The sequence below is a fragment of the Harpia harpyja genome, chromosome 7, assembly GCF_026419915.1.
Source record: "Harpia harpyja isolate bHarHar1 chromosome 7, bHarHar1 primary haplotype, whole genome shotgun sequence".
In the NCBI taxonomy this organism is placed as follows: domain Eukaryota; kingdom Metazoa; phylum Chordata; class Aves; order Accipitriformes; family Accipitridae; genus Harpia; species Harpia harpyja.
In genome coordinates, this window is record NC_068946.1 from 46,110,856 (window position 1) to 46,136,619 (window position 25,764).

At 42.4% G+C, this 25,764-nt stretch overlaps 1 protein-coding gene across 11 annotated transcripts in view; it reads left to right on the plus strand.

Moving 5' to 3' along the window:
- The window catches only part of KALRN (kalirin RhoGEF kinase), a 534,490-nt gene that overhangs the window by 485,588 nt on the left and 23,138 nt on the right, over positions 1-25,764 (plus strand). For 5 of the 11 annotated variants that reach the window (XM_052792839.1, XM_052792829.1, XM_052792828.1 and 2 more), the window contains 11 exons: positions 1,990-2,059; positions 2,653-2,739; positions 3,524-3,616; positions 4,689-4,739; positions 5,082-5,159; positions 6,067-6,252; positions 9,657-9,828; positions 14,233-14,471; positions 15,373-15,620; positions 18,838-18,961; positions 20,313-20,372. In XM_052792839.1, coding sequence (XP_052648799.1) covers positions 1,990-2,059; positions 2,653-2,739; positions 3,524-3,616; positions 4,689-4,739; positions 5,082-5,159; positions 6,067-6,252; positions 9,657-9,828; positions 14,233-14,471; positions 15,373-15,620; positions 18,838-18,961; positions 20,313-20,372 — 1,408 coding nt within the window. Of the gene's footprint in view, positions 1-1,989; positions 2,060-2,652; positions 2,740-3,523; positions 3,617-4,688; positions 4,740-5,081; positions 5,160-6,066; positions 6,253-9,656; positions 9,829-14,232; positions 14,472-15,372; positions 15,621-18,837; positions 18,962-19,136; positions 19,221-19,749; positions 20,373-20,863; positions 20,924-25,764 lie in introns of those variants that run through there. The other 6 variants (XR_008236018.1, XR_008236019.1, XM_052792835.1 and 3 more) reach the window with 6 other exon arrangements.

The window sequence follows — 25,764 nt, forward strand, 5'->3', positions numbered from 1 at the left end:
GCGTGACAGAAATGTTGTTGCACACAAGAGAGTCTGCTCTGTGTCAGTGCTGTGCTGCCAGCGGCTCTGCCATTCCTTGCTGAGAAGTCACAACAAGAGGCTTCGTGGGAGATACCATTGTGGTCCATCCACAGCTCCTGAGCTACTGCTCATAAGCAGTCCCAGCGTGGCTCCCAGAGAGGTGCTGCTTGTGGGGTACTTGCTGGATCCCCAGGAAAGCTACTGAGGCTGCCATAATTGTGTTTCTTGGGTCACAGCTGTAGACTCAATCCATTCCAATGATGAGCAGTAGCAATGCTGGAAAGTCATGGTTTCCTTCCTATGTCTTGTGGTTCTTAGCAACATGAACATCTTCACATGCAGCTGTCAGGATCAAGAAGGCTGACCATACCAGTAGTATTTGGCTAGTAGGGTGATAAAATGCAAATACTTTCAAGATACTTCTCACCTAAAAGCTCTGACAGGCTTTGGCCTAGTGCAGCTTTTGACTCTGAGTTAGGAACTCTGTTCCATGAAAATCTTACTCTGCCCTCATACAAGTCGCTTTTGAAACGCTGCTGGAAACATGAGGCTTATTTTAAACCCTGGGCTGTTTCTGCTGTAACTTTATGAACAGCAATGTCTTGCTTATGGACAATATGGTCATCATTTCAACTCTGCCCCTCAGAAATACTCTACAGCTCTGGCTAACTAGAATTTGAGCATGTGTGTGCAGTCTTAAGCAATGGACACCGGGCTGGATCTTCCTTCAGCTCTGGACATTTCCCTTAGGCAGGAAACAAGGTGCCCTTCCCATTAAGTGTCCTACAGGTGCTTATCTCATGGCCTGGGCCTGTCGTTATGTTCTGACAGATCCCCTTGTGCGCACAAAACAAAAAATGTCAGAAAAAGCTTCACCATATATTAAATTGATACCAGCAATGGAGTGTTTTTACCAGTGCCATTCATTGTTTAAGTGTGATGATAGTTTTCTGTAACACACAGGGAGGTATTCCCTATTTTTAGTTCTGCATATCTGGGTCAAGAAGTCTACTTAAATGCAGATAAATTTAACATTTATAGAGGATTGAGTTATGGAAGCAGCTGTATCTGATGGTAGCAATCGGTCTGTTTAGTTGGAACAGCTATCCAATGTGCATCTTTTTTTGAGGTTCTGGTATTTCTTGGGACCAGACCATTGCAAGCATGTCCTCTCACCAAATCTGACTACTATAGCAAATCCGTGGAGGCATTTGAGACAGAAATCCTGCAGTGAAAAAGAGGAAGGTCATGGAAAGGGAGTCTGTCAGGATTTGCCTACCAGTTAGAAAAACCTACCAGTATTAGTAAAGTTTAGTTTAGCTGCTTTTACCTCACTTTTAGACATCCTAGTATATTCTTGGTAAGAGCATTCAAGCTAGAACAAATGACCTCCCCAAAGCTGCAGGTCAAGATAGAGACAGTGTTTATGAATTACTATTACTATTATGAGTTACGGTGTATTACTAACAGTAATATACTGAAAAACAGCTAAACCTAGAACATACTAAAACCACCAACAAAAACATGTTGATTTGTTTATTCAAGTGGAAACTTCTGCATCTCTTTCACGTCGACCAGTACTCCAAATCTGCTCATGCAACTGAGAACTCCTGGTAAAGCTTCAGTTGAGTTTTCACAAGCGTTTTGGTGTATGGAAAAGTTTTACTTTGGGAGTTCTCAGTGAAGGAAAGCAACTCTTGCAATTAGATAGTAATTGGCACTTTTTAAAAATTGAAACCACTGTAATAGTAAAGAAGAGAAGATAGTTTGCAAGACAAGACCTCCATAGTTCACAGCTTTCATCTAATGTTTTAGAAATGCCACCATTAAGGGCTGAAGCCAAGCTTACCTTTCCATTTATTATTGAATACTGTAGCTAAAATTGCACCGATATATCTGAAGTATTACTAGTTTGCTGCTGAGATGACTTAAAGAAGTATTCTGAAATGTTGATATCCTTTCTTTCAGCTTTTTCCTGGCTGAACTGGAAAAATGTCTTCAAGAACCTGACCGTTTAGCACAGCTTTTTATTAAGCATGTAAGTTTTATTTTGTTACCCATCTCTAGTATAATTGTTATTTAGGGTGTGATGACTCCTTTCTGAAAACACCTACTTGTGTCAACTTGATACTTTTACATGTCTAAACTTAATTTAAATGTGAAGTAGCCTTATAGTTGTGCATCTTCAGTGAGAAGCTGGATTGAACTAAAGCATTAATCATTGCCTTCTTCAGACTTCTTATTTGGGATCAAAACTGGTGTGGCCAAGGCCATCTGCCAACATGTAATTATGGCAGGTAGTTGCCAACTGCTATGATTGACATGTTCGTGTGATATTAGCTACAGCAGAACGCTAGAGCAAATTTCAGACCCACCAGTTTGGGAACGACATCTCTAACTGGCTACCCCCATAGAAACCTCCCTTTGCCTAAGGTGCAGAAGTGGAGAACAGACCCAGTTACCAATTTACTTTCCTACTTCAGCAAGTAGGACTTTCCTACTAAGCCTTTGATTAAACTAAAAATAAGGAAGACCAAGCAGAACATCATAGCAACTTTCTGCCAGCTTTTAATAGCAAGACAGAATGGTAGCCAATATCTCACCAGGCTGCTGTGCATCTTGCTTTCACAGGAGCGGCGATTACACATGTATGTGGTATATTGCCAAAACAAGCCACGATCTGAATATATAGTAGCTGAGTATGAGGCATACTTTGAGGTAAGCATGGCTCATTATACATTACTCATTACTGCTACATACAACTGTGAGTCCTAGTCGAGTAGACTATTCTGTGACCTGTGGCATTTGTCTAAAACAAATTCTAGAAGATTTTGATAGTGCACATGATGCCTTAGTCTCTGCTACAAGGAAAAAAAGTTATTTCATTTATTTCAAATTCTCATGTTGTTAATTTCTAATAAATATTTAATCCAGTACTAACTGTCTGTGGCCCTCAAAGTGCTGCAACTGCATTGATTTCTGTCCAAAATAAAATAAGACTTTTAAATCTGTAGTCTACAAACAGGGGAGGAGGTAAAAGTTGTTGGAGCTGGGTGGTGCCTCTCATAAATTCCCAATAACATTGTCTGTTTCAAGGGGTCTAGACACATTTAGATATTAGTGTGAAAGAAGCTTGTTTAACAAGGGAAAGATGTTTCGTTTCACCCAAGGGCACGAGGCATGCACTGCAGGACTTGTTTGTGAGCTAATCCCCGCTGCAGTGGAAAGAGCCGTCTCCAGACCTTGCAGTCCTGCTTGGTCAGCTCAAAGGGGGAAGGGATCCTGTGCTTTCCAATGCCTTCCAGCTCGGTCATGACTTTTACCCAGTCCTTGCCTAAATAGGATACGCCAGATTTTTAAATCCTCTCAAATTCCCTCTTGCAAACAAAAGATTAAGAACAGACCAACTTTCTGTGGAAATAAGCCTCTGCCGAGACATTTTATCATGTTCTCTGTCTTACTCTGTGATTGTTTGCAATTGTTTTTAATCCTCAATTTTTAGGAGGTTCAACAGGAAATAAGCCAACGGCTAACCATCAGTGACTTTTTGATCAAACCCATTCAAAGAATAACTAAATATCAGCTTCTTCTCAAGGTGAGTGGAAGGATGCGGTTTGTACTAAACTGTAGTCTGCATCTTGCATTAGATGCTGTTATTTTAACTCAGCCTTAGTTTTAACTGAGGAATAACTTCATGAAATTAAGAGGAAAGAGGAGTCTGCTTATACTTGGGCATACAATGACAGAGTCCCATGAAAAATATCCAGAGAGCGGGAGGGCCACATCTGTGGGATTAGTTTGCAATTGATGATAATCAAAAGATTTTTTTTTTTATTTAATATTGGTATTTTTTTATAGAAGACTAAACTTCAAATAGGAATTTTCTTCCTCTGAAGTTTCAGAGCAAACTTTCATTCAATTTTTTAAATTGCAATAAAGATGCACATGTGTGTTAATAAAGCCTGTCTTTGGTGCTGAACAGCATGCTTCTAATAAATGCTATAGCCTCCATTTCTGAATATCTCTCTTCAAATTAGCATAAGAAACTTATTTCCAGAATATTCTGATGTCTTAAAATTTGGGGAGCTCGCCGCAATTTTTTTCCCAAGGAGTCTGACCACTCTGGTTTCTGCTGACTTACCCACAATGCCAATTACTCAGCATTTCTGAAAATTCATCCCTAGGGGTCTCAAGCTAATATCTAAAATTAGGCATGTCTGAACCCTACCCTGTAATCTCCAGCAGTACCGGGGCTCTGAGCTGGTTTCTTCTCTTTTTTGAACTAGTCTCAAGCAGGCTGCCATCACAGTTTGGTAATTGCACACTAGCAAAGAGACAGCAGCGTGTTCCCTGAAATGCAAAAAGGAAAAGAAAAATCTTCAAGCGTGTGTGGTCTTGTGGCTTAAGACAGGGACCAAGTAGGCATTCCCAAGGGCTAATCCCAGCTTTGTCTTTTTCCTGTGATGTTTTCAGCAACCATCCACACCCCTTTTCCATATCTATAAAGTGGTTATAACATGCAGCAACCTCTGAGGATGAATTTATTAAATATTAGCAAGTTCCTTCTCAGAAGATCACATGCTTAATATGCTTTTTCTTTTTCAAACTGGCAGCTTTTGTCTTCTCTTTCTGAAATGCCTTAATGCAAATTTTTCTGCTTTCTCCAGGACTTCCTGAGGTATAGTGAAAAAGCTGGTCTGGAATGCTCTGATATAGAGGTACGTTTTCATGTCCTGGACAATAGTGCTATGTTAACTAATGGCACTTTATACAGAGGAAGGAAAACCCCAGTATTCCTTTGACAGTAGTTGAAGATCCTGCTGATATTCTAAATGTGGTATTTCTCTTAGCTTAAGTCAGAAGTAAAAGATGAAGGCACAGTCCTGCATTGTAGGTGCACCATCCTCTTTTAGACCTTACCGTACATCTTCAGTGCATGAGGGCCTCACCATGAATAACTGCTAGCAGTGATCACGCTATTGAAGTTCATTATTTGACACTTTGCTTTTAGGAATCCTCTGATTCTCTTGTAATAATACAACATCCTTTTTCCTTAACAGAAAGCAGTTGAATTAATGTGCCTTGTACCGAAACGTTGCAATGATATGATGAACCTGGGTCGCCTCCAAGGCTTCGAGGTATGCATTGGCATTCTGCTTATAGTAACAACCAGGCAAGGAAAAGTATTTTATCTTTCTATGATTGTCTGTACAATCTGCCCTACTCCAGGCTGTTCATCTAGTGCTTGTTCTTCTCCAACGCTGATCTGCATGCTTTGGTGAGGTTTCGAAGGTGGGGGGTGACATACCTCTCACTCTAAACTTGTGACAATCTATCTATTGTTTCTTCAAAATGTAAGGTCTGTAAAAGCTTCTGCAAGTTTGAATTACACTTCTTATAAAATAAGTGGTGAACCAGACTGCTTTGCCTGTTAGTAAGGTCACGTAGCATTAACATGTTAACAGCTCCCTCTGAGTTTGGCAACATCCAGGAGGGGATTTGTGAGTTATAACCCCACAGGTTACAGCTTGTGGTTTGTAACTAAGCCAATGTAGACTTTGGCAGTCCTGGCGAGATGTCTTATCTCCAAAATGAAGTTAAGGTTGTCTTACCATCTTATGCATTGTAGCATTCCTGCAAACAGGTAGGTCCTGGTTTTTTGCACCTTCAGAGGTGTTGTGTCACTGCCTACTGGCTTAGGGGGTGTTGGAGAGCTCATGACTAGAGGGAATCCAAGGCACTACAATAACAAACTATATAATTGGAACAGTGGTTGAAATTAAGTACAAAGAACTCTACTTGAGACCTCTTGCTTGTGGTTTTATATGCACAATCAGTGGCAATGAGAACAAAGGAAACCTATGTTATTTTCCTTAAACTGAGCTCTTGATTTAAAAGATTGCTGCTCTGATAACTTAGAGGGGATATGTCTCACATGAATTCAGTGCTTCTTGGAAAACTTGGACTGCACGAAACATAGAAGATCATCTCGTGGGATCACGGTGGGTCGGGGTTTGTAATGTTGGTGCCTTGTCTGCTTCTCAGGGCAAGCTGACAGCTCAAGGCAAGCTGCTGCAGCAGGACACCTTCTACGTGACAGAGCAGGATTCTGGAGTTCAGTCTCGACCAAAGGAGCGTAGGGTATTTCTCTTCGAGCAAATAGTTATCTTCAGCGAACTCCTTAGAAAAGGATCTTTAACGCCAGGCTACATGTTCAAGAAAAGCATAAAGGTAAGAAATACAGAGGGAGAGGCATATTGTGTTTGATGGTCACGTAAGGAAATCTTACCAATTTTCTATACTGTGAGACTGATCCATTCTGTCATAGGTGGACAACAATTTGCAGAAAACATTTGCATTTACCTGTCAGTGGATCAGAAGCCGTTTAAGACCGTCTCTAAATAAACTACTGGGTGTCTAAATTTACTGGGTAATTTTTACAAGAACAGCGTGGGGGCAGGTCCTCTGTCACTCATAGCTCCGAGTTAACAAATATCGCTAAAAAGCCTGCAGTAGAAGACAGAACTATTTCAAAAACAAAGAGAAACACACACAGTTCTAAAAATGCAGCTATGAGGAATTATAAAACCAGTTAAACTATAAAGAAAGTTTTAAGAAATTAATTTTGGTTTTAAATAATCTTTCCAGATTATGGGGCTGGGACTAAAAGTAAAAACTGAAAGTAACCAGGGAAAATACTTATTTATTTGTTTGTTTACGGGCTTTTATGCTTGTTTAACAAATGCAAACTTAACCTTTGAAATGGTAAGTGAAGGTGAATGAATGCTACCCCTTTCCTGGTAGAACAGCCTTTGCTGTGCCTGCAGAAAGAGCAAAGTCACCGGTTCCTTTGAATGTCGTGATCATTCAAAGCTGAGAAACCAGTCTGGGATTGATTTCCTTTTCAAAGATACAGCTTAAAAAGAGATGTGGGAGAATGCATTGTGTTTGCTCTAAATTTTGAATGGTACATTAATATGAAACAGCAGAGAACAACATCAGGTGAAATAATGCATATTAACCATGTATAACTAAACAAATCTATGATAACTAGCATATTTACTGAAATGAGGGCATCTTCTTGGCTGACAGAAACTGCAGCATTTACTGAAAAGCCTATATCCATTTGCAAGTCAGTGTATTTCATAGTTTCCAACCAAATAATAAGCTATAAAGGAAAAAGCTGAAGTGTACAAATAAACAATCATCTTGATTTAGATGATCAGCTTTGATTTTATCTTATTGCTGATTTAAATTATTATTAAAGTTGGGGATGGAAGTAACATGAACCATTTTTACTTCAGCTTATTGTATGTATAACAATGAGGCTTTTATCTGCAGGAAACAATTCCTGAATTGTATATTGTAGATAAAGAGAGAAAAATAAATCTCTCCTAATGTCAATAAAATTAGCTTGCCTCAAGGGTATGAGTTGCTTTTCTAGTTAAACAGCCTATGAAAGTAATGCTGTTCCCACTGCCTGAGTTTAAAAATTTTTGTGTGATAATTTTCCAGTCTCTCTTTTCTTCCATTTGGGAAACAGCTCATTCTCCTGTTGAGTGCCTACAGCAAGTGTGGGATCCCCCGTGGCTCCATGTGTATCTCTCCCACCGCAGCGTGGAGTCTGTGTGCCAGCAGCTCTCACACCCTCCCTCCCAGCCCCTGCTTCAGCTTCTGGCTGCTTTTGCATTTCTCTCATGCTTTCCCACAGAGATGAGCTGTGGCCCACAGTGGAGCAGGACCATTCCCTATAGCAGGACCATTCACTGCCTCTCTGTGCTACAGGCATCCTCACCTTGCAGTGGAGCCTCAACCTGAGCTGGGTTATTCCCTGGTGAGAGGCACTTTGTCCAAAAGTATCACATAAACTGGCTGCCTCATCACCTGTCTTTCATAACCCTGCCCTAAAAGTGGGCATCCAGAAATTGCATCTGGTCTGAGTTCATGAGCCAGAGTTTGAGGAGGCTTTACGCTGTCAGCTAGGACCAAGTTTCTTTGACCTTGGTTCGAGTGCTGATAAAATCCTGCTGGGGAGGTTGAACCCATCTTTACAGCAGTTACCAGGACTGACTAGCTCTCTTTGGCTAGCTTTGATACCATGTGCAGTCATGGTTGTCCAGTTCTCTGGGATACACTCCCTGAGAGATGTTGGCTGTCTCCCTGATGGTCACATCCTCCTACACAGCAGAAGGACCTAGCCAGCACCAGAGATCCCATTTCTTTCCTCTGTGTCACAGCCACTGCTGAGCACTGAGGTCTCTCTGTTAAGAGTAAGAAGTGCATATGACTTCAAATGCAGCCGTTGTGGTCTGTCAGGGAGATGAGGCTCCCAAATATTTTTCTCCGAGGTCTGTCACACTCAAACTGTCATAGAAGCTTCAGCACAATGTCCTACATTAGCAAAGAACCCTTCTTAGGCAGTGAGGTAGTTAGCGTTCAGAAATTGCACATCCCTTCTTGGATACTTCTCAGCTGGATACCTTTCAGACTCTCAAAATACCTAAGTGGATAGCCTTGGCAAATGCATCTCCGTGAGACACAAATAGGAGGTTAGGGACTCTGACCTACAAGTCTTTTTCCTGCAGTCATACCAGGATTGACTTGCTTGCTTTGGCTATCAACCAGAGGAGCAAGAGCTCAGAACAAGAGGAAGAGCACTGTCCAGGCTCACTATCTGTCCCTTTCCTTGTCCCCATGTCAGAGGAGTTCCTGCATGTCCCTCTAACTTCACAGGGACCCCCAGAAGAGAAGGAAGAGGCTCCTTCCTTCTTGCAGTTTGAATGCTGGACAGTATTTAGATGTGGAATGGATCTCTCCATACCTTGACAGTTATTCGGAGCAATTGGAGATAGACATCTTCTAGAGAGGCATTATTGCCTTAGTCTTCAGAGCTGTCTACTTTTGACATGAAGACTCTCTCTCTCTCTTTTTTTGAAAGGCTGTGCCAACCTTTTCTTGTTTACTATCATAGCTATAAGTAGCTCAGGAAAAGTTAAAGTTATGGGTACACTTACACAGAAGCCTCAGAAGGGCAGGACAGCAGCCGAAATTGCCATCCATGCGATTTCCAGAAAGAGTATCTGTTACTACAGTCAAGTGAAGTGATTGCACACAGATGACTGTAATCTGCTAGAAATAAGAAGATCTGCTGGTGCATCAGGGGAGAATTGCTCTTTTTTTTCGGTATATCCCTGTGCACAGTCCATTCCATTTTTAAAATACTCTGATGGCTGAGACTTTCTTTCCCATGGAGGATAAGAAATATAAACACTTACTTAAATTGGAGGAATGATAGACTTCATTAACATCTTAATAGGAACATTTTAACTCTATTTACGGGTTACAATAAATTTTTAGCACATCAGTCAGGTCTATGTTACCTTAAAATAGAAGTTGTAATTCAAGACAAGGCAGGCGGATGTCTGGTGCATCTGTCAGAGCTTTATTAAGCACCATATTTAAGCTTAAGATTTGTCTGCCTAAATCTAGATGAGGCAAATTCTTCTGATTATGATCTGACAGTCTGTTATTGGATTCAATTATTTCCAGGAACTTTTCACAAAAATTTTATTCTGGTTCTTGAGTAATGTTAACTCATGCTCCATGTAACACATGCTTACCTTGGCTTGTTTCAGATGAACTACCTTATCATTGAAGAAAACGTGGACAATGATCCCTGCAAGTTTGCTCTAATGAGCCGGGAAACATCGGAGAGAGTAATTTTACAGGCAGCTAATCCAGAAATTCAACAAGCTTGGGTACAGGACATCAACCAGGTCCTGGACACGCAAAGAGACTTCCTAAATGGTATGTACACGGTCTTCGCTCTGTTTCCCAAACTGTGACACTAAATGGGATTTAGAATCTTTGCGTCTTTGTTCCCTTTATGAAAAAAACATCCAGCAACTTCTTTTCATAAGGAAAATCCCAAGGACAAAACTAGAGCCCAGTCTGCCTGTCATTAAGTGCTGGGTCAAGTGGTATCCACAGACTACATGGGAAAAAGTCCTTATAATTTACAGCTGGTCTTTGAAAAGAGACCACCTCAGTGCCACTGTACAGAGGTCTCTGTCCTACATGCCAGGTCTGCCTGGTGGGAAGGTGAGGAATGGGAGAAGAACCAGGCAAGCCTGATCTGAACTGCTCTGTGGCCCTGGAACCCACCCTGAGAAGCCACTGGAGCCCCATCTTGCGTTAAAGACTGCAGGTCATTCTGGCCTGGCTCCATTAGCAGCATCTCATGGACTGGTTTTGGCAGCCTACCGCCTCCCTGCTTAAACAGGTGGTGGGTCCCTGCACAGTTGCCGTGCGTATATCAGTTAGGTTCATGTTCAGGTCTCAAGTCCCTCCATCACTGATGTGCCTTTGGTGGTACTTCTGTGCAAGATCCTTTAAAAATGCTGGGGTTTGCAGGGCTGTATCACCTGGTGCTTTCCATTTGACAGGGAGACTTTAAATCTAATCCCTTCCCAAGACCGTGTCAAAGCCACGTTGCCATTGTATCTACACAGTATCTCCCACTTACTCAGAGCGAGGCTTATCCACAAGAACCTCCTATTCAACGTCACCATGTGCTACAAGCTGAGGACATGAGGTGGGACAAAGGCTGCCTCACCATCCACCCTCTTACAGGTCCAAACTCTGCGGGGCAGCAGCTGCTTTCAACCAAAAACAAAAGAGAGGGCAAGGAAACATCTGGGCTTGTTTCTCCTAGGAACCATGGGAGGTGTACATGAACAGGGGCCTTTCCAAAATGTCAGTTTTGCTTTAGGAACAGATTTGGGGTGGTTCGAAATAATATTTCAAATTAAAGCTGTGTTTCTAAAAAAACCAGACAAACACACACACATGATCAACAGAAGTGTGTATTTTGAAAATATAGAGGAATCAGATTCAGTTAACAATTTTGGCTTGTCCTTGCTCGTGACTGGATGAGGGGAAGCAAAGGAACCGGGACTAGAGGCAAAATCTAAAAATAGTATCTCTCTTGTTTGTTTGGAAGCAACAAAGTGGGAATCATTACTTTGGATGCTTCCAAAATTGTTTTGCACTATTCATTTCAAAACAGCTTTTTTTAATGGGGCTTATATTAGAAAAGAGTTCTATATTTAAAAACTTAATACATGTTCAATAATGAAACTTATTTGCTTGAATCAAAATGTTTTGGCTTGGCACAGTCTGTTAGCTTTTTTGATTTTCGGGTTTTGGCGTTCGGTTTTGTGGATTTTTTTGCTGCAAAATCTGAAGAGGCTCTTTCAGTTCACATCAAAACAAAGGAGGTTCCCTTTTCTTCAATGTGGAGGTTTTTAAAATTTTAATTTAGCTTAATTTTACTTTTCAGAAGTTAACTGGGAAAGGGTTACATGCAAAAGCTGTTAGTGACAGTTCAAAAACTATGGCTGAGCTGAGAAAGGAAACAGTGTTTCACCTGTGATTCCAAAACTTGATATTGAGTTTTCATGACTTGGAATAGAAAGGGCCTCATACAACCGCAGTAAAATGATTCCTTAAATACATTGGTGAGGTGAGTAGTCTAAGTTCTCCAGTTTGACCAGTTGGTACCAAAACTTGCCGGTGTTCTGTCTGTGCAGTTGGCTTTGAATGAGGGATTATTGGAATATAAGTAAGTTCTACTAAAGGTTAGCTACAGAAATTTTTTTTTAAACCTTGTGAGAACTCCACAGAGACTACTGCAGGGGTTTTCTGTCCCTTCCACATCTTTCTTACTCATTGTTTTATTTTTGATGTATTCACTCTTATCCTCTAAACACTTGCTGCCCTGTGAGCCCCTTTTTCTACTGAAGCATCTTCACAGCACCTATTTAGCCTATCTTCTGTGAGGCTAGCAAGGAATTTGATGGGTTAGGAACATAATCGTCAGTATCGCTAAAGCTACAAGTAAAAATAGATTTATATTAAAACACAGGCTTAAGGATTTACTTTAAACCTATAAATAAGATCCAAGAAAATGATATTGTATCCAGTAGAGCCTGTCCAGTCCAGAACAATTTAAGTGGCTTTTAGGATGTAATCTTATTGAGGCTGACTAATCTTTAAATACGTTCTTTAGCTTTGCATTTCATTAAAGCGGATGTTTTCTGTCTTTAAAATAATATTAAATCCACACTGAGCCAATGCTGCGTAAACTTAATAACAAAATATTCCCTGTGAGTTCTTGCCCAAGCTGTCTCTGATTTTCTGTCTTCAACAGGGAAGCCCTGAAGAGTATGGGGCTATGTACAGAGCATAGTATTTGCATCCACAGTTCAGAAATGTAAAACTTGTTGCAATTACACTGTAATATTCAAGCTTTTTATATTTTTCCTTGGAAAAGCAAAGCTGCTAAGCTTGAGAAACAGACTGTGCACAAGATGATTGGCTATAGTGACCATTCTTTTATTTTGCTTTAGCAAGCAAGCTGCAAAGAAAACATGTCATTGATGGATATTTTTCATAAGCAAAATGCCATTGTTCTGTACCTTTTTTTAATCATGTTTTGTGACATTTTTGAGAAAGAAAGAGAGCGCACGCAAGTACGTGGACACTGATTTTTGCCAGAAGCTCGTAAGAATACTAACAGATGTTGAACAGGAGGCTGGAAGCCAGGCATCACTGTGATAGTTAATGGTGGAATTAGTAGTCACAAGTGGACACTCAACTAAATACCCTTTAAAAGCACTGAGTAGGATAGATTGTTTTGAGACAGATTGATAAGTATTCATTCAGATCTTACTGCTAAAGACCTTGCAGCTTAATCTACTGTATATACTAGAAAAAGGTCACCGTCACTGTCAAAATCATTGTCAAAGTTCTCCCCAACCTTCCTTGTCCTCTATGGCTGATCTGCAGCTGGACCAAAGCGTTTTCCGCTGCAGTTGAGGTAAGCGAGTGAAACTGGTAGTCACTGTGGCATAAATACAAAGCACTGTTGTGACAAGGGTCACTGCGTAGGTTTTGGAGGCAAATAATCTTCCAGATTGCTACAGGTCTATGTTTGTGTCCTTTTGAAGAAAATGGTGATCTGGCATCCTCCTTGATTTTTATTTTTTTTTTTAGTCTCTTGTTCTATAGTATTAAGTGATTTCTTGTTGGAGTAGTCTTGCCTTTCTCTGGAAGGGGAATGCTAGAGATTATGCTCTGTGGTGCTGAGCCTTTCTGTTTTTCTTTCCTTTCCTCTTGTTGGGAAAGACATTCCTTCTGTTGTGGTTCCCTGGTTGGGCTGATGCTATGACATTATGTCCTCCGTCTGCCTCTTGCTAGACTAGTCTCTCTGCATTCCAGTACGTTTAGTCTGGTGCATGTATACAGTATTAACTGACTGTAAATCATCCATTAAAGCCACATGACATGCAAAAAACCAAACCCATAGGTCTGGGGATCGTAGTCTGAGCCTAGCAAATCTGTTCCTTTTCCGTTCACTGTGAGTCCCAGCCCTGATCCCTTTTCCTCCAAACATAACAAATTCTTTATTTCTTTACCATCTGGCATTTTTATCCTTCCTTTTCCCAGTGTGAGCTCTCTCTATGACTATGAAATGTACACTCTCACAAGCAGACTTTTTTGAGGCTTACGAAGCTGTTTAATGTTGCTTGTGGGTGTTTTCTGGAGAGGTCTGGACTGCTGGGATTAATGTCTTTGTGCCATCTATACTTCCTCACTTGCTGGTCATTTCCAGCAGTTTCCTTGAACCAAAGTAGTTAATACAGAAAGCACAGAGAGAGCCAAGTTGCAGTGCATCACGTCTGAAGAGTATTTAGTAGTCACGCTCTCTTGGGAATACGCAGATAAGACTTATGGGTCTTGACCTGTGTTTTTTGATGATAACAAAATTCACTGTAAATGAACTGTGCATCTCTTATTCAGGCTTTCTTTTATTTTGGCTACAGGATGCAATTAATTTGTGCAATTTCAAACAAAATGAATGCAATCATGTACGCTATAAATGGCAAATATTTTAGCCCACTGTGTTGGTTAGAGAAGCTGTTCTTCACAGTAGCATGGAGTGTTGTGTTCAGTTCACATGCAGTGCAGTGTAACATGCTTGCATCCTGTCTAGCCATGAACATGCCGTGTGCTTCCATGGGTGGCATCTCCTGTTCCTGTTTGGTGTGCAACTTATATGTACACTCCGATTGAGTCACCCCCCACACTCTCTGCAGCCCTTTGCAACACCATTGAAAGCATATAGCTAATTCTTGTCCTCTTTTGCAGCGCTACAGTCTCCCATAGAGTACCAACGCAAAGAAAGTAGCTCAGCAGTGCTGAGGCCCCAGACCGGTAGGGTCCCTCAGCCCAACAGCAGACCCTATTCTTCTGTTCCAGTAGGGTCTGAGAAGCCTTTGAAGGCTACAAGCCGTAACCCATCTCTCCCACCCCTGAAGATATCTACCTCCAACGGCAGCACAGGGTATGAACACTCACAGCCCGGAGACAAGTATGAACAAAGCAAGGTACTGAGCTCATCTGATAAAACATGATCTCATAGCCCATTTCTTATACCATAGACAATCTGTGAAGTTAGCTTTAATTATCAGCTAACCAGGTCAACAGGAATCAACATACTGAAGCAATGGTGTAAAATGTGATTTGGGATTAAACAGAGACTGCGAAAGCTCAGGCATCCAGATGGGTGGCACTTCAGCTGGGAAATGGAGGCAGAGCCTGACCCTGGAGGCTGGAGCACTGATCCCAGCGTTTTTCAGGACTCTGTGTTTGCAGACCTGGTGAACTGAATATCCATTTGCAGTACTGGCAGCAGCAATATTCAGGCTTCTCTAATATCCATTAACCACCCATTCCTGAAGATGTCTACTCTGATAGTATAGAAGAGTTTAGACCTTTTCCCACATAACAGCTCACAGGGTGCCAGTTGAAGGATATAATTTGGGTGCATGTGCCCTGCACGCAAACCACCAAAGAGTCAGTAACCAGCAGTGTTTGGACCCTGCTGCTGGCTGTGGTTGACCAAAGCCACTTTCCAAGATGACCTATATTTAAGATCATGAGATGTGTGAGTGTTCATTTGGCTTCTAACATTGAGCCTTCATTGGTCTTTCCCCCATTTGGCTCAGCGCAGGTCTTTCATCTGTAAAACCACACAAATGAGAACGTGGCTGGGGCACCGTCGCTAGTAGTTGTGAAATCTAATACGAAATAGGAGGCTGGTTTGTATCAGATTACCGCCGCCTTTCAGAACCTTAAAATCCTTTTCTACCAATGTGAACTTTAAGTGTTTTGTATCTTTTTCCCTGGTACAGTTAGGCTGGAAATGAACTAGTGGGATTGCTGCCAGAAAAGGCAGGTTCCTCAGCACCACCTGCTCACCGGTTTCTGTTGTGTCCGTTTTCACAGACTGATTTGGGAGGGTGCAATGGGACCTCTTCCATGGTGGTGATTAAAGATTACTATGCACTGAAGGAGGATGAGATCTGTGTGAATCAAGGAGAGGTGGTTCAGATCCTTGCTGTCAACCAGCAGAACATGTTCCTGGTGTACCAGCCTGCAAATGACCACTCTCCAGCCGCTGAAGGATGGATCCCCGGCAATATCTTGGCTCCCCTCACTAAATCCACTACAGATAATAGCGACGGAAGCATCAAGTAAGTGCCATGTTGGCTTCGCTGGGAGCACTATGTGGATTTTTTGAGGAAAAAAAAAATAAATAAACAAACCCAAATGGTAGGGAATTCCTGCTGATTTTTATCTACAGTGCCATTGGAACAAGCTGAGTGGTCAATCCGCAGCGTCGGGCAGCCATGGTGGATAGCTCGGGTTTTGCTCATTTTCATTTTGTGGGGTTTTGTTTATCCTTTGGAGAGAAATAAAACCATAGATGGTTAAAGATATGTTTTACGTTACACCATTTTACACCAACATGGACCTGCTTGGACTGGACTTATATTTATGTTGTATTAAGTTACTAATCTATATATTGGTTATAACAGCATCTAGCAAAAAAAAAAAACCCACAAAAAATCCAGGCCCCGTGTTGGACTGAGGTTTGCTTCTCAAGGAGGAGAGATTTTGTTGTCTATGGCAATTTCCTTGTACAGCTTGTATCTTTTTTTTATTTTGGTTTGGTTTGGTTTTTTTTTTTCTGTTTGCAGTAACTTTTGTAATATATTTTTTGGTTTGCAAGACCCCCATCCAAGTACATTCCTGTATAAAGTATTTTGCACTATTTAAGAAAAAAAGGAAAAGAAACAAACTGATATTGATGAAGTCAGGTTGTGCAATATAATGGATAGTCGCAATGTTCATCATTGTACCTGTAATGTAACTAATTTTAAATGTACTATTTTAAATATGTAAAATAAATTTTCACCATGAGCATGTTTTAATGAGGTAAAAGAACTAGTTTGACCCTTTTTTTGGTTTTGTTTTGGTTTGGTTTTTTTTGTTTATAACATTTTGTTGCTTATTTAACAAACGTGTGGATATATATTTTTCTTTTCTGATTTTTAGAAATTTGTCAGTCTGAAATGACTAATGCAAGAAAGTGTTTTTTTGGTATTAAATACAGAAGGTACAACCCTCTTTTCAGTAATACCTGTTGATTTCTTTTAACATCTAAAATGACTAGATGGTAATGCCTGATGTATGCTACAAATTGTGTTACCTTACATGAGTACCTCGAGGCACAGAATTGAACACGAGGAAAGATTTTGTGGCAGATTCACTAAAAATAATAATTTGATCTCTGCTGCAGTTTGTTAGGAGAAATGATGATTTTACCTGTCAGTCAGTAATGAATGCTACTATGAATTGCACGTTAAGCCAAAGGAATTGCATAGCACATCTCTTGCACATCTGCCACAGCCATCCCCCGGTTCCTCTCTAACCACAGTATGCAACCACGTGCCCTTAGATTCATCCACGGCGCCAGGCTCCTGGTGAAGACTCCGATTTCATGGCAGCTGTACAGTCAAATTCAGAGTCAAATTATGTAGTCGGATGAGTTGTGCTCAGGAAGGCATAACAAAATTGAAAGACACATGCGTCACCCCTCTCTCTTTCTCACTGCAGTGAGATTTAAAGTCTTAAATCATGTTTTCAGACTCAAACAGCTAAAACAACTCTGAAACCAAAAAGAGGCTTGAATAATAGAAGGCCTATGGGTAAAAAATGACCTGGAGCTGGTGTTACCTTTAGCCCTGTCTAGTCTGCCACATCGTATTGACTAATTAGTATAAGTAATAAAACTGTTTCTTCTGTTGACAAATACTGTACACAAAATATGTGGTCTATCCAGTAGTGTTGGCACCATGTATTATTCACCGGTAGGTCAGGGAGTCCATCAGCCACGTCCTTGACTCTTACCATATCTTAAAGGAAAATGTAACAGTCCTGAAGTGTTGGATAACTTCTGCTCTGCACATCTAATTTGGACCCCCTCCAGAAACGCCCAAATATCAGACAGCATTCACTGTCTGGCTGAGATGTGCAGGGTGCTTTGGTGCTCCTTGTGTTCAAACATGACTGGCCGTGCCAGCTGTTTGCAGTGGAGACACTAATCCTCATTGCAAAACAGTCGATATGACCCACTTCAATCTTTTGTCAGTGGCAGCCAGCTGTTGGGAGGCTGTTAGATTACTTCTTTAAAATTCGAGCTATTGTACAACTCCCATCAGGTGCTGAAGTATAGCCAAAAACCACTTAGGAATCAGACGCAGTGTTCATGGGGGAGCGTCGGCTGTGTGGGGCATCCTTGGAGTCCTACCTTGCTAACATACTGCGTTTTATTGGCATCGCAGGTGATCGTTGGATTACATGCAACTTGCTTTGTAAAATGTGTCAAGGTACTGTAGACATGACATGTGCCAAACATGGGGCTTAAACATGCAAATCAAATTTGCATGACTTAAAGGTGGGCAGATGCTTTGAACCTGGATCCCAGCTCATCACACTGCTGTTTTGAGAGCTTTCTGCTTTGGACAACATACCCCTTCCCAAATACCCCCCTAACCTGTCCCCTATTTAAACCAAATGAAATCCATATTAAGAACTCTTTTGTTTTTTCTTAATTTTTTATGTCTGCTTTGATGTGCAATTTCTGTTGTCAACACAGCATTGCTCTTACAAAGGGTGACATGGTCTATTTTTTTTTTCCAAGAGTAAGGTCATAGGAACAGTAATGAGGGGTGAAAAATGTACTGGAAATCATGCCTGCTGTGGTGCTGGCCAAAAACCATGAACTGACTGATGTCCTCTCTAACCGGATTGGCAAAATCAAGTGGGAAATTCTTGGTCTTGAGAGGCACAGCATTCTAGGAAATTACTTATCTCTTGGAAAGTTAATGATGTAGCTCCTGTTTGTTGAGCTATTCATGTTCTGAGCAACATGTAGGGAGCAACACCTTGAATTTCTTAAATTTTTTTAATTTGCTTTACTGAGTAATCTATTAAGACTGTTCTCCTGTATTTACATTTGTTTCACTGCTTTTAACCAACAAGACTGAGGGCTGAATTGACCTTTTAACTGTAGCAAAAATAAAATCAATTTCTATTTGTGGCAATGCAAGACAAAGTCCCTGAAACCAGATGACCAAGTTCTAGTTGCCTGCTTCCATCATGGGCATTTTTTCCCTGCTCCATGCATTTAAACAGCAAGTGTGGCACAACATCTGCTTCGCAGAACTGTTTGGTTTGGTTTTTAACTTCAACTCTCATTGCTCAGATTGAGATAGGCATATTGCCAGCGGCTTCCACCTTCTAGGGAATTGCAGTAATCGCAAATGTGGATGCTGGTTCCCCTTTCCAAATCCTTCCTTCCTGCTATGATTTGCCGTTTGATTGCTGCGTTTTTTGGTACAACAGGAAGTCATGTTCATGGCATACCCTGCGCATGAGAAAGCGGGCGGAAAAGGAGAGCAGTGGCAAAAATGAAGCCAATGGGCCACGTAAATCCAAGGATATTCTGGGGAACAAAGTCTCTGTTAAAGTGAGTAAGGCCATCTGAAAGCTGTGTGCTGCTCTCCTGCTTCCCATCCTTTTCACCCCCTATAGCATCCTCTCCTGTGAGAGGGAGGGGGCGGCGATTTTGGGTTGTTTTTTTGGTTTTTTGTTGGGGTTTTTTTTCCACTTTAGTTATCTTTTTTGTTGTTGTTTTTTTGTAGTATCCATTTTAGCAGGATTTTTGCATGCAAGATAAAATGCAGCCTTTGTTTTTCGTTTTCTTTTTTGTGGCATCCCACACGCAAGTAAGTAATCTTCATTAAAAAACCAACTATGTATATGGTTAAATAACTGTTCTTAAAATTGGGACAATAGTGATTTACTGACCTCTGACCTAGCCCAATCTGCAGCTCCATCAGAGCAGCTGCAGTGGTGAGAAAGCCACTGGGTGAACCAATGGCCTTGCTGAAGTTGATGAGTTTTCTTTAGGCCAGCATTTCACCACATCTTAAGATAAGGGGTTCTCAACCTTGAGATGCTTAAGAGTTTTGGTCTGGGGAGATGGTCTCAATGACCTTTTTCTTTCCATTTTATCAGACAGGGCAGAGATGCTGACTCTGTCTTGCCAGGAGAGGGTCTTGTGTGTGTGTGTGTGTCTGTGTCTGTCTCTCTCTCTCTGAGATCTCCCAGTATGGAAAAGGTTGAGAACTGTGGGGTTAAGCTCCATCTTCTGCTCTGGGTGCCTGACTACTGTGCTCCAATTCAGAGGATCCATCCCTATAAACCGACCATGAGGCCTGCTCAGGACTAATCTGGGGCTTTCCCTCCCAACAGAGGCAAGAAAACGCTTGTGATTTTGACACAACCAAAGCCCAGCCTTGATTCAGGAAAGCACTTGAGCATGTCCTTTGGATCCACCCCTCTCCAGGAGAGCCCATGATTAAGTGTTTTCCTTTGCAGAGGCTTTCCGTCTTGTAAGCCTAGTGAAATAGCCATGGCATGTGCAAAGGGAGGAACCCTGCCACTGCAACCCGGGCGTCCCTCGCACCCACTGCCCAGCCAGCCGGCAGCCCTGCGGCCAGCCGGGGAGGGTCTGGGCCCGAGGGAAGCGGTTGCTCCAGCATGGTGGCCACAGTTCTTCCTCCTGGTGCTTCCTCTCTGGTTTTACTACCTGAACGACTTGCAGAATCACGGCTTCTTCTTTGGCAAAAGCATGTCTTTGCCTTTGCTTCCCTTGTTCTGTTGTCGGTTTGGGTTTTGTTTGGGTTTTTAAGAGCATTTTCTGTAGTGTTACCCATTTCCATGCTGCTCACAATTCCTGTGCTGCTCTGCCCTGTCTAACCAATCTCTCTTCTAATCTCTTGTTCTCTTTCTTCCTCTTCATGCTGCCAAACAAGGAGACAAACAGCTCAGAGGAATCAGAGTGTGATGACCTTGACCCCAATACTAGCATGGAGGTAGAGACAATCATCCTTGTGATTTTTTTTTTTTTCCAAGAACATGTGCCTGTTTTGAAAAGCCTTTGCTGAAAGGGGAGCTGGTGGGTCTGTATTGCTCATGGACGTATGTGCCAATTAAGTGTGACTCACACAAAGTGCCAATTCTGGTTTTGCCAAGCGTTGAACTGGAGTTTGGGCTGTCTTTGTGGTGGGAGCAGTGGAGGAAGCTGAGGAACAAGCTCCTGCTGAGCTGGAGGCTCACATAGCCACCCTCAATTGCTGTTTTCCACCTGGGACCTCATTCAATGAAACAATAATGCATGCATGTCAACTGCCCATAAATGTAGCAGCTTTCTATATTAAAAACACCCCTTGCCCTGGCAATACATGCTGAGCTGCTAGTCAAGCTTGTGTTATAAATCACTGGAGCAAATGTTGTTGCGCCACAACTAGTGCTTTAAATTATCTAGAGGATCAGAAAAGACAAAGTTTCTTTTTTCTCCTAGCAGAGTGGGAAACTGCATTTCTATAAAGGTACTGAAGAAGAATGGTAAAACTGGTTGCATGCACGTACCCGTATCACAGACAAGGCTGATGCAGATAGGGGGACCTAAATTACGATCCATTACACTACTCTTTCCAGTGTGAAGCCACTGGTTCTAGTGGAGTGACCGAGACATGCCTTGTTGAGAGAGCCCGAAGGAGCTTAAAATCATAAAGAGTTATATATCTGGTTCTCCTCAATTAATATCTTGCAGGACCCATTTTTTCTGTGTATAGTGACCAAGCATTTGTATACATTGTACCAAGGCTGAAAGACCTACCTACTGAAACTGGCAAAGACAAGGTTCAGAGAGACATACGTGATTTTGTAGAGATGATGGGGCAGGTCATTGGAGAACAGGGATATCTGTGTCCTAGGAGATCTCCAAGATGCTGTTAGCCAGGCTGCACTATAAACATCCTGCAAAAGCAAGCTGATCTTCTTCCTGGAGGGAATAAAAAGAGGGAGAAGTGTATTGAGATGCAGCACCTCAGCTATTAACCTGAAGGCTCTCTTTTATTTTAATTGTGTTGGTGCACAGAAACACATCTTTGAGAAGGGAATGTGTACTAAAGGAAAGCTTTTGACACAGCTGACATCCTGGAGTTCGAATGGTTCTTACCACTAAAGCTGCATTAGTCTCAGGACTGTGTTTGAGTTTTCAAAGAGCATTTTGCCAGTCACAGGTAACAACTAGAAGTATAACAAGGCAGTGCCCAGTTATTGCACGTAAGTCTGTGTAAGCTTTAGATCACTGAAAATTGCCCTGTGGAGTAAAAGGTGGCTGAGATACAGGTGTATGGTACAGAGCTGGGTGAGAATCGCCATTCTTTTTGCAGAGGATTTCTGTGTTTTGACTTTGCTCAATAGGAGGAAAAGCAGACGTTTTAAAATTGTCAGTGGAAGGTATCTGAGTCCTTACACTGTCAGCATTTCTAGTTAGTTATAGCATACTCTACATGGGTCTTTTTATTTGATTTGGGTTTTTTACCATGGTACAGTCTACTGTTCTTGCCTGCCTCTCTGAAGTTTAGGAGATAAGAGCCTTTTTGTTTAAACCAAAAGACACTGATGTGAAGTCTTAGCTATGGTATGAATCTGCTGTTGGGGGAGTAACTGTGTGCCTGGTATGTGACTTGATTTACTCTCAGAAACGCCATCCTGCATCTCCCAGGTCACTTACTGGAGGTGACAGTGTCCCTGCGCTGCACTGCAGTCCCGAGGAGCCACAAGGTTCCTCATGGCTTGGAAAGCTCAAGTCTGCTTCTCAGCAAAACTCTTTGGGGCTGAGCAAATGTTTAAAATGGCAGAGTGAGAGAAAACCAGAGTGCAGTTGTGGGGGTGACTTGCTAAGGTCAGACTGCCCTGCAAGGAGCAGCATGTCCATCACTTTGTGCTGGTTTTAGTACATCTGCAGCCTGGAGTGAGTGTGGTCAGCTCGTTGGTCCAGCTAAGAAATATTGGGGGGGAGAGGGGTGGGGAGGATTGCTGATACCCAGTATAAACTAAACAAAATCATCCAGAGGGAGCAGAGCAAGGGCAGGCTCATAAAATGCTCATGAAGCCCTAGAAGAGGCCATGGGGAAGTCTAGTCTGTAAAGGTCTGGGGTATGCACTACTGGAAGCCACACTTGTTCTCCCTTTCCCTTCATTATGAGTGTTTTGATGGTTCTTTTCAAACGTGTTATGAGAAATGAACTTTATTAAGGCTTTGGGAGCCAAAGTCTTTTCTCATTAAAACAGAGGCAAGGCAAGCTACTTGCACCACCAGAGCCTGGTCCAGGGCTTCATCGGTCTTTTAGGCTTTGTGTTCTAAGTTTCAATAATTGTTCAACAGCTGTGCTACCTCTCCACCCCAACCTGTGTGTGCAGTGAAAATCAGCATCTCACCTGGTTTTCCTTTCCCTACTCTGCATGGTACGTCCCAGCAGAGCCGCTGGCAAGCTCCCAGGGGAGCTGGAGACAGTGTGACTGGCTGCCCGAGGAGGGGGAAGACCTTGTCCTCACACCTGGCTCAGCTCATGATGGATTTTATAGACACTGGGAGTTCTGGTAGGAGAGCTGTGTCCTGGCCATCACCATTCAGAGGTGCATGAGGCCCTACCTGTGTCATTAAGGCGGAGTTGTCTATAGCTATTATTACAGCCAGGTAATAACAGGGCAAGTCACCTGGCTTCTCTTATAGGACTGTCACCCCTGACATCCCTCTTCCTCCCATCGTGCATGAGAACGTGCACCCAGTGCTGGAATAGAGACAGCAGTCTCTAAATGCAAAGCAGACATACTAATTACTTGGAAATGTCGGTGCAATTTACCTCCAGCCTACTCACTGCGCAAGAAGTTGGTAAGCTGGTCGTAGTATCCATGAAGTCCCACAGCTACTGTCGTCTTTCAGATCTAGCTTTGCTTGCTATTTATAAAATACCACATATCTGTTCAGTAGATTCCAGATTTCTGAAGCACTTTGCCTTTGTTTCAAGGGGAAGCATAGACAGAAAGAAATTTGGAGAACATACATAGGGAGAGCAGGAAAGTGGAATTCTGGGTGACTGTTTAAAAGAGCTGAAATGCCATTACTGTGTTTTTGCCCACACAGGGTTACGCTGGCCCTGGAGAACTTTCCATTCATTGTTACTTTGAGTAGAAATAGTATCTCTTGGTGGCTGCTTCTTTTCTCTTTGTTTATTAATACGTAATGAAAGTGCATAGGGATGGAAATGAAATTTGGGGTTTTTTTCTGTAGTTTTCTGCTTTGCGCTGTTGTTTCACAAAACAGAAGGTGCAAACTCACTTGTTAGGCACGAGGAGCAGGTACTTAAGGAGCATGTGTAGCCACGTGAGGGATAGGAGTAACCTATATTTAAGAAAGATCAGAGACTCCCTTTCCACATGTCTGTAGCTAATTGCGCAGGGACAGGCAACTCCACTTCTGGGAAGAAGGTGTATGCCCTTGTGAATCAGTAAATATCGTCCACACCCAAGTCTGGGGCCCTGGACAATGATACAACTAATTGTCCTACAATTCTGTGTCCTAACGTCTCATGGGGTTTCGATATTGCTGAAGGGGTCATAAGTCAACTGTGCAGAACCCATTGGGCTACCTCTCTTGTCTAAGTGAATGTCCTTCCAGCAGTCAGAAGACCTGACTGAGCTAAACCTCACTAAATTCAGAGCAGCTCTTCCAGGCTTTGGGGTGGACCTCACATGTAGGGATCTGACATAGCTCCAGATGTCTTGTTTTGCACAATGTGACTCCAACTGCAGTGCATTACAAGTAATCCTGAACAACACACAACTGTCAACGAGTGTCTAGTGTTTGTTCCAGTTTCTTAGCTGTGCAAAGGAGAGATGAAATCCAGGCCCACCCCGAGCCAGTGGAAGTGCCATCATTAGATTAATGAGCTGGGCTATTGCCAAGGTACGTAAGTTGGGCTTCATAATCTATTTTTTTCAGTTATGACATTTTAGCATGTTAAGAACTACTCAGAGACACTTAGAGCAAGATAAGCACTAGGAAACATCCTGTAGGGAAAAACATTTTGTTAGCACCTTCACAGTCCAAGTGGTTGAGTAAGTAATGGTTTGGTGGATACAGCATTGGCTCCAAGTCAACACTCAGCTCGGGCCAAGAATTCCCAAGTGCTTTATGCAAATGCCTTCACCCCCTGCCTCAAATTGTCCATCTCCAGAGCAGATCTAAAATACTCTCTTGGTGAGATCTTGCACAATACTGTTAAGAAAGCCTTTCCTGGCCTGTTATCACAGTATGAACGAGTACAATCCTGAGAACCTCCTCTGTTTCCCTGGGGTGGTCTCCATGGGTGACACCGCTGCCCTGCTGCCCTGAGTGGCCGGGGATTGCTGAGACTGACCAGGAAGGTGGCTCATCAGGTGTGACATAGCCTGAGCTGGCAGCGCAGGCACAGTGGTTTAGCTTTTGGAAAAGAAAGAAGTGACCTACTTCATCTGCAGGGAGGGGGTAGAGTGCTAGAACGCAGTGCCTGGAGTACCAGAGACATCCCACAGCTACAGCCCTTGAAGCACACCAGCCATTAGGGCCTCGCAGCAAGAGCATAATGAGGGCAAGAGGACTTCTGCTTTGCACGGGTGCACGTACAACAGGCAGCGTCCCTCGTGGCTGCTCCATCAGTCTCAGAGGCAGCTGAGCCCATCCATGCTGGGTGCCAGAAGGCATCCCCCATCCCCACCAAAAGGCTGATGCTGTGGGACATTTCATCAGATACCATTCTCCTATTTTAAATTATATTTTCCTTTTGGTAACATCTATCCATGTGTAGTGGGATCCTTATTTGCTCCTTTTATCAAGAAATTTCTCTTGCTAATTTGTTTCTTTTTGGGGGAGGGGAGGCTGGTGACACTGTGAGCTTGTCCCCCCAAAAGTCTCAAAGTAAAAGTTGACCTAGTCAGAGACAGATTGGTAGATCTTTTCCTACAAGTTACAGTTGGCCTAATTCCTCTGTAACTCATTTCATTTTTTTTCTGAGAATCATTAGGGTGTTTGGGGTTTTTTTTTTTGGGGGGGTGGTGAGTGAGGGAGCAAGGAACATGCTGCTGACTCTGCTACCAGCATGTGCAAATGCGTCAATATTTTATTTTAACTCAGTGAGCAAGAAGTGCCATGAAGTGTTTACAAAACGCTGAGCTGCTTGTCTTGGAGTAAACATGCCCTCTACTGTTTAGATAAAGCATGGATCTTATTACAGAGGGCTTGGTTTGCAGCCTAGCCTTATGCTTTGGGGGAAAAAATATTCTCACTCCTGTTTTTGATGCATTCCCTTAAGATGGGACTGAAGTGTGGCATTGGAAAAATCTAGGCATCTGCTGGGCCCTTCTGTGCATTGCATG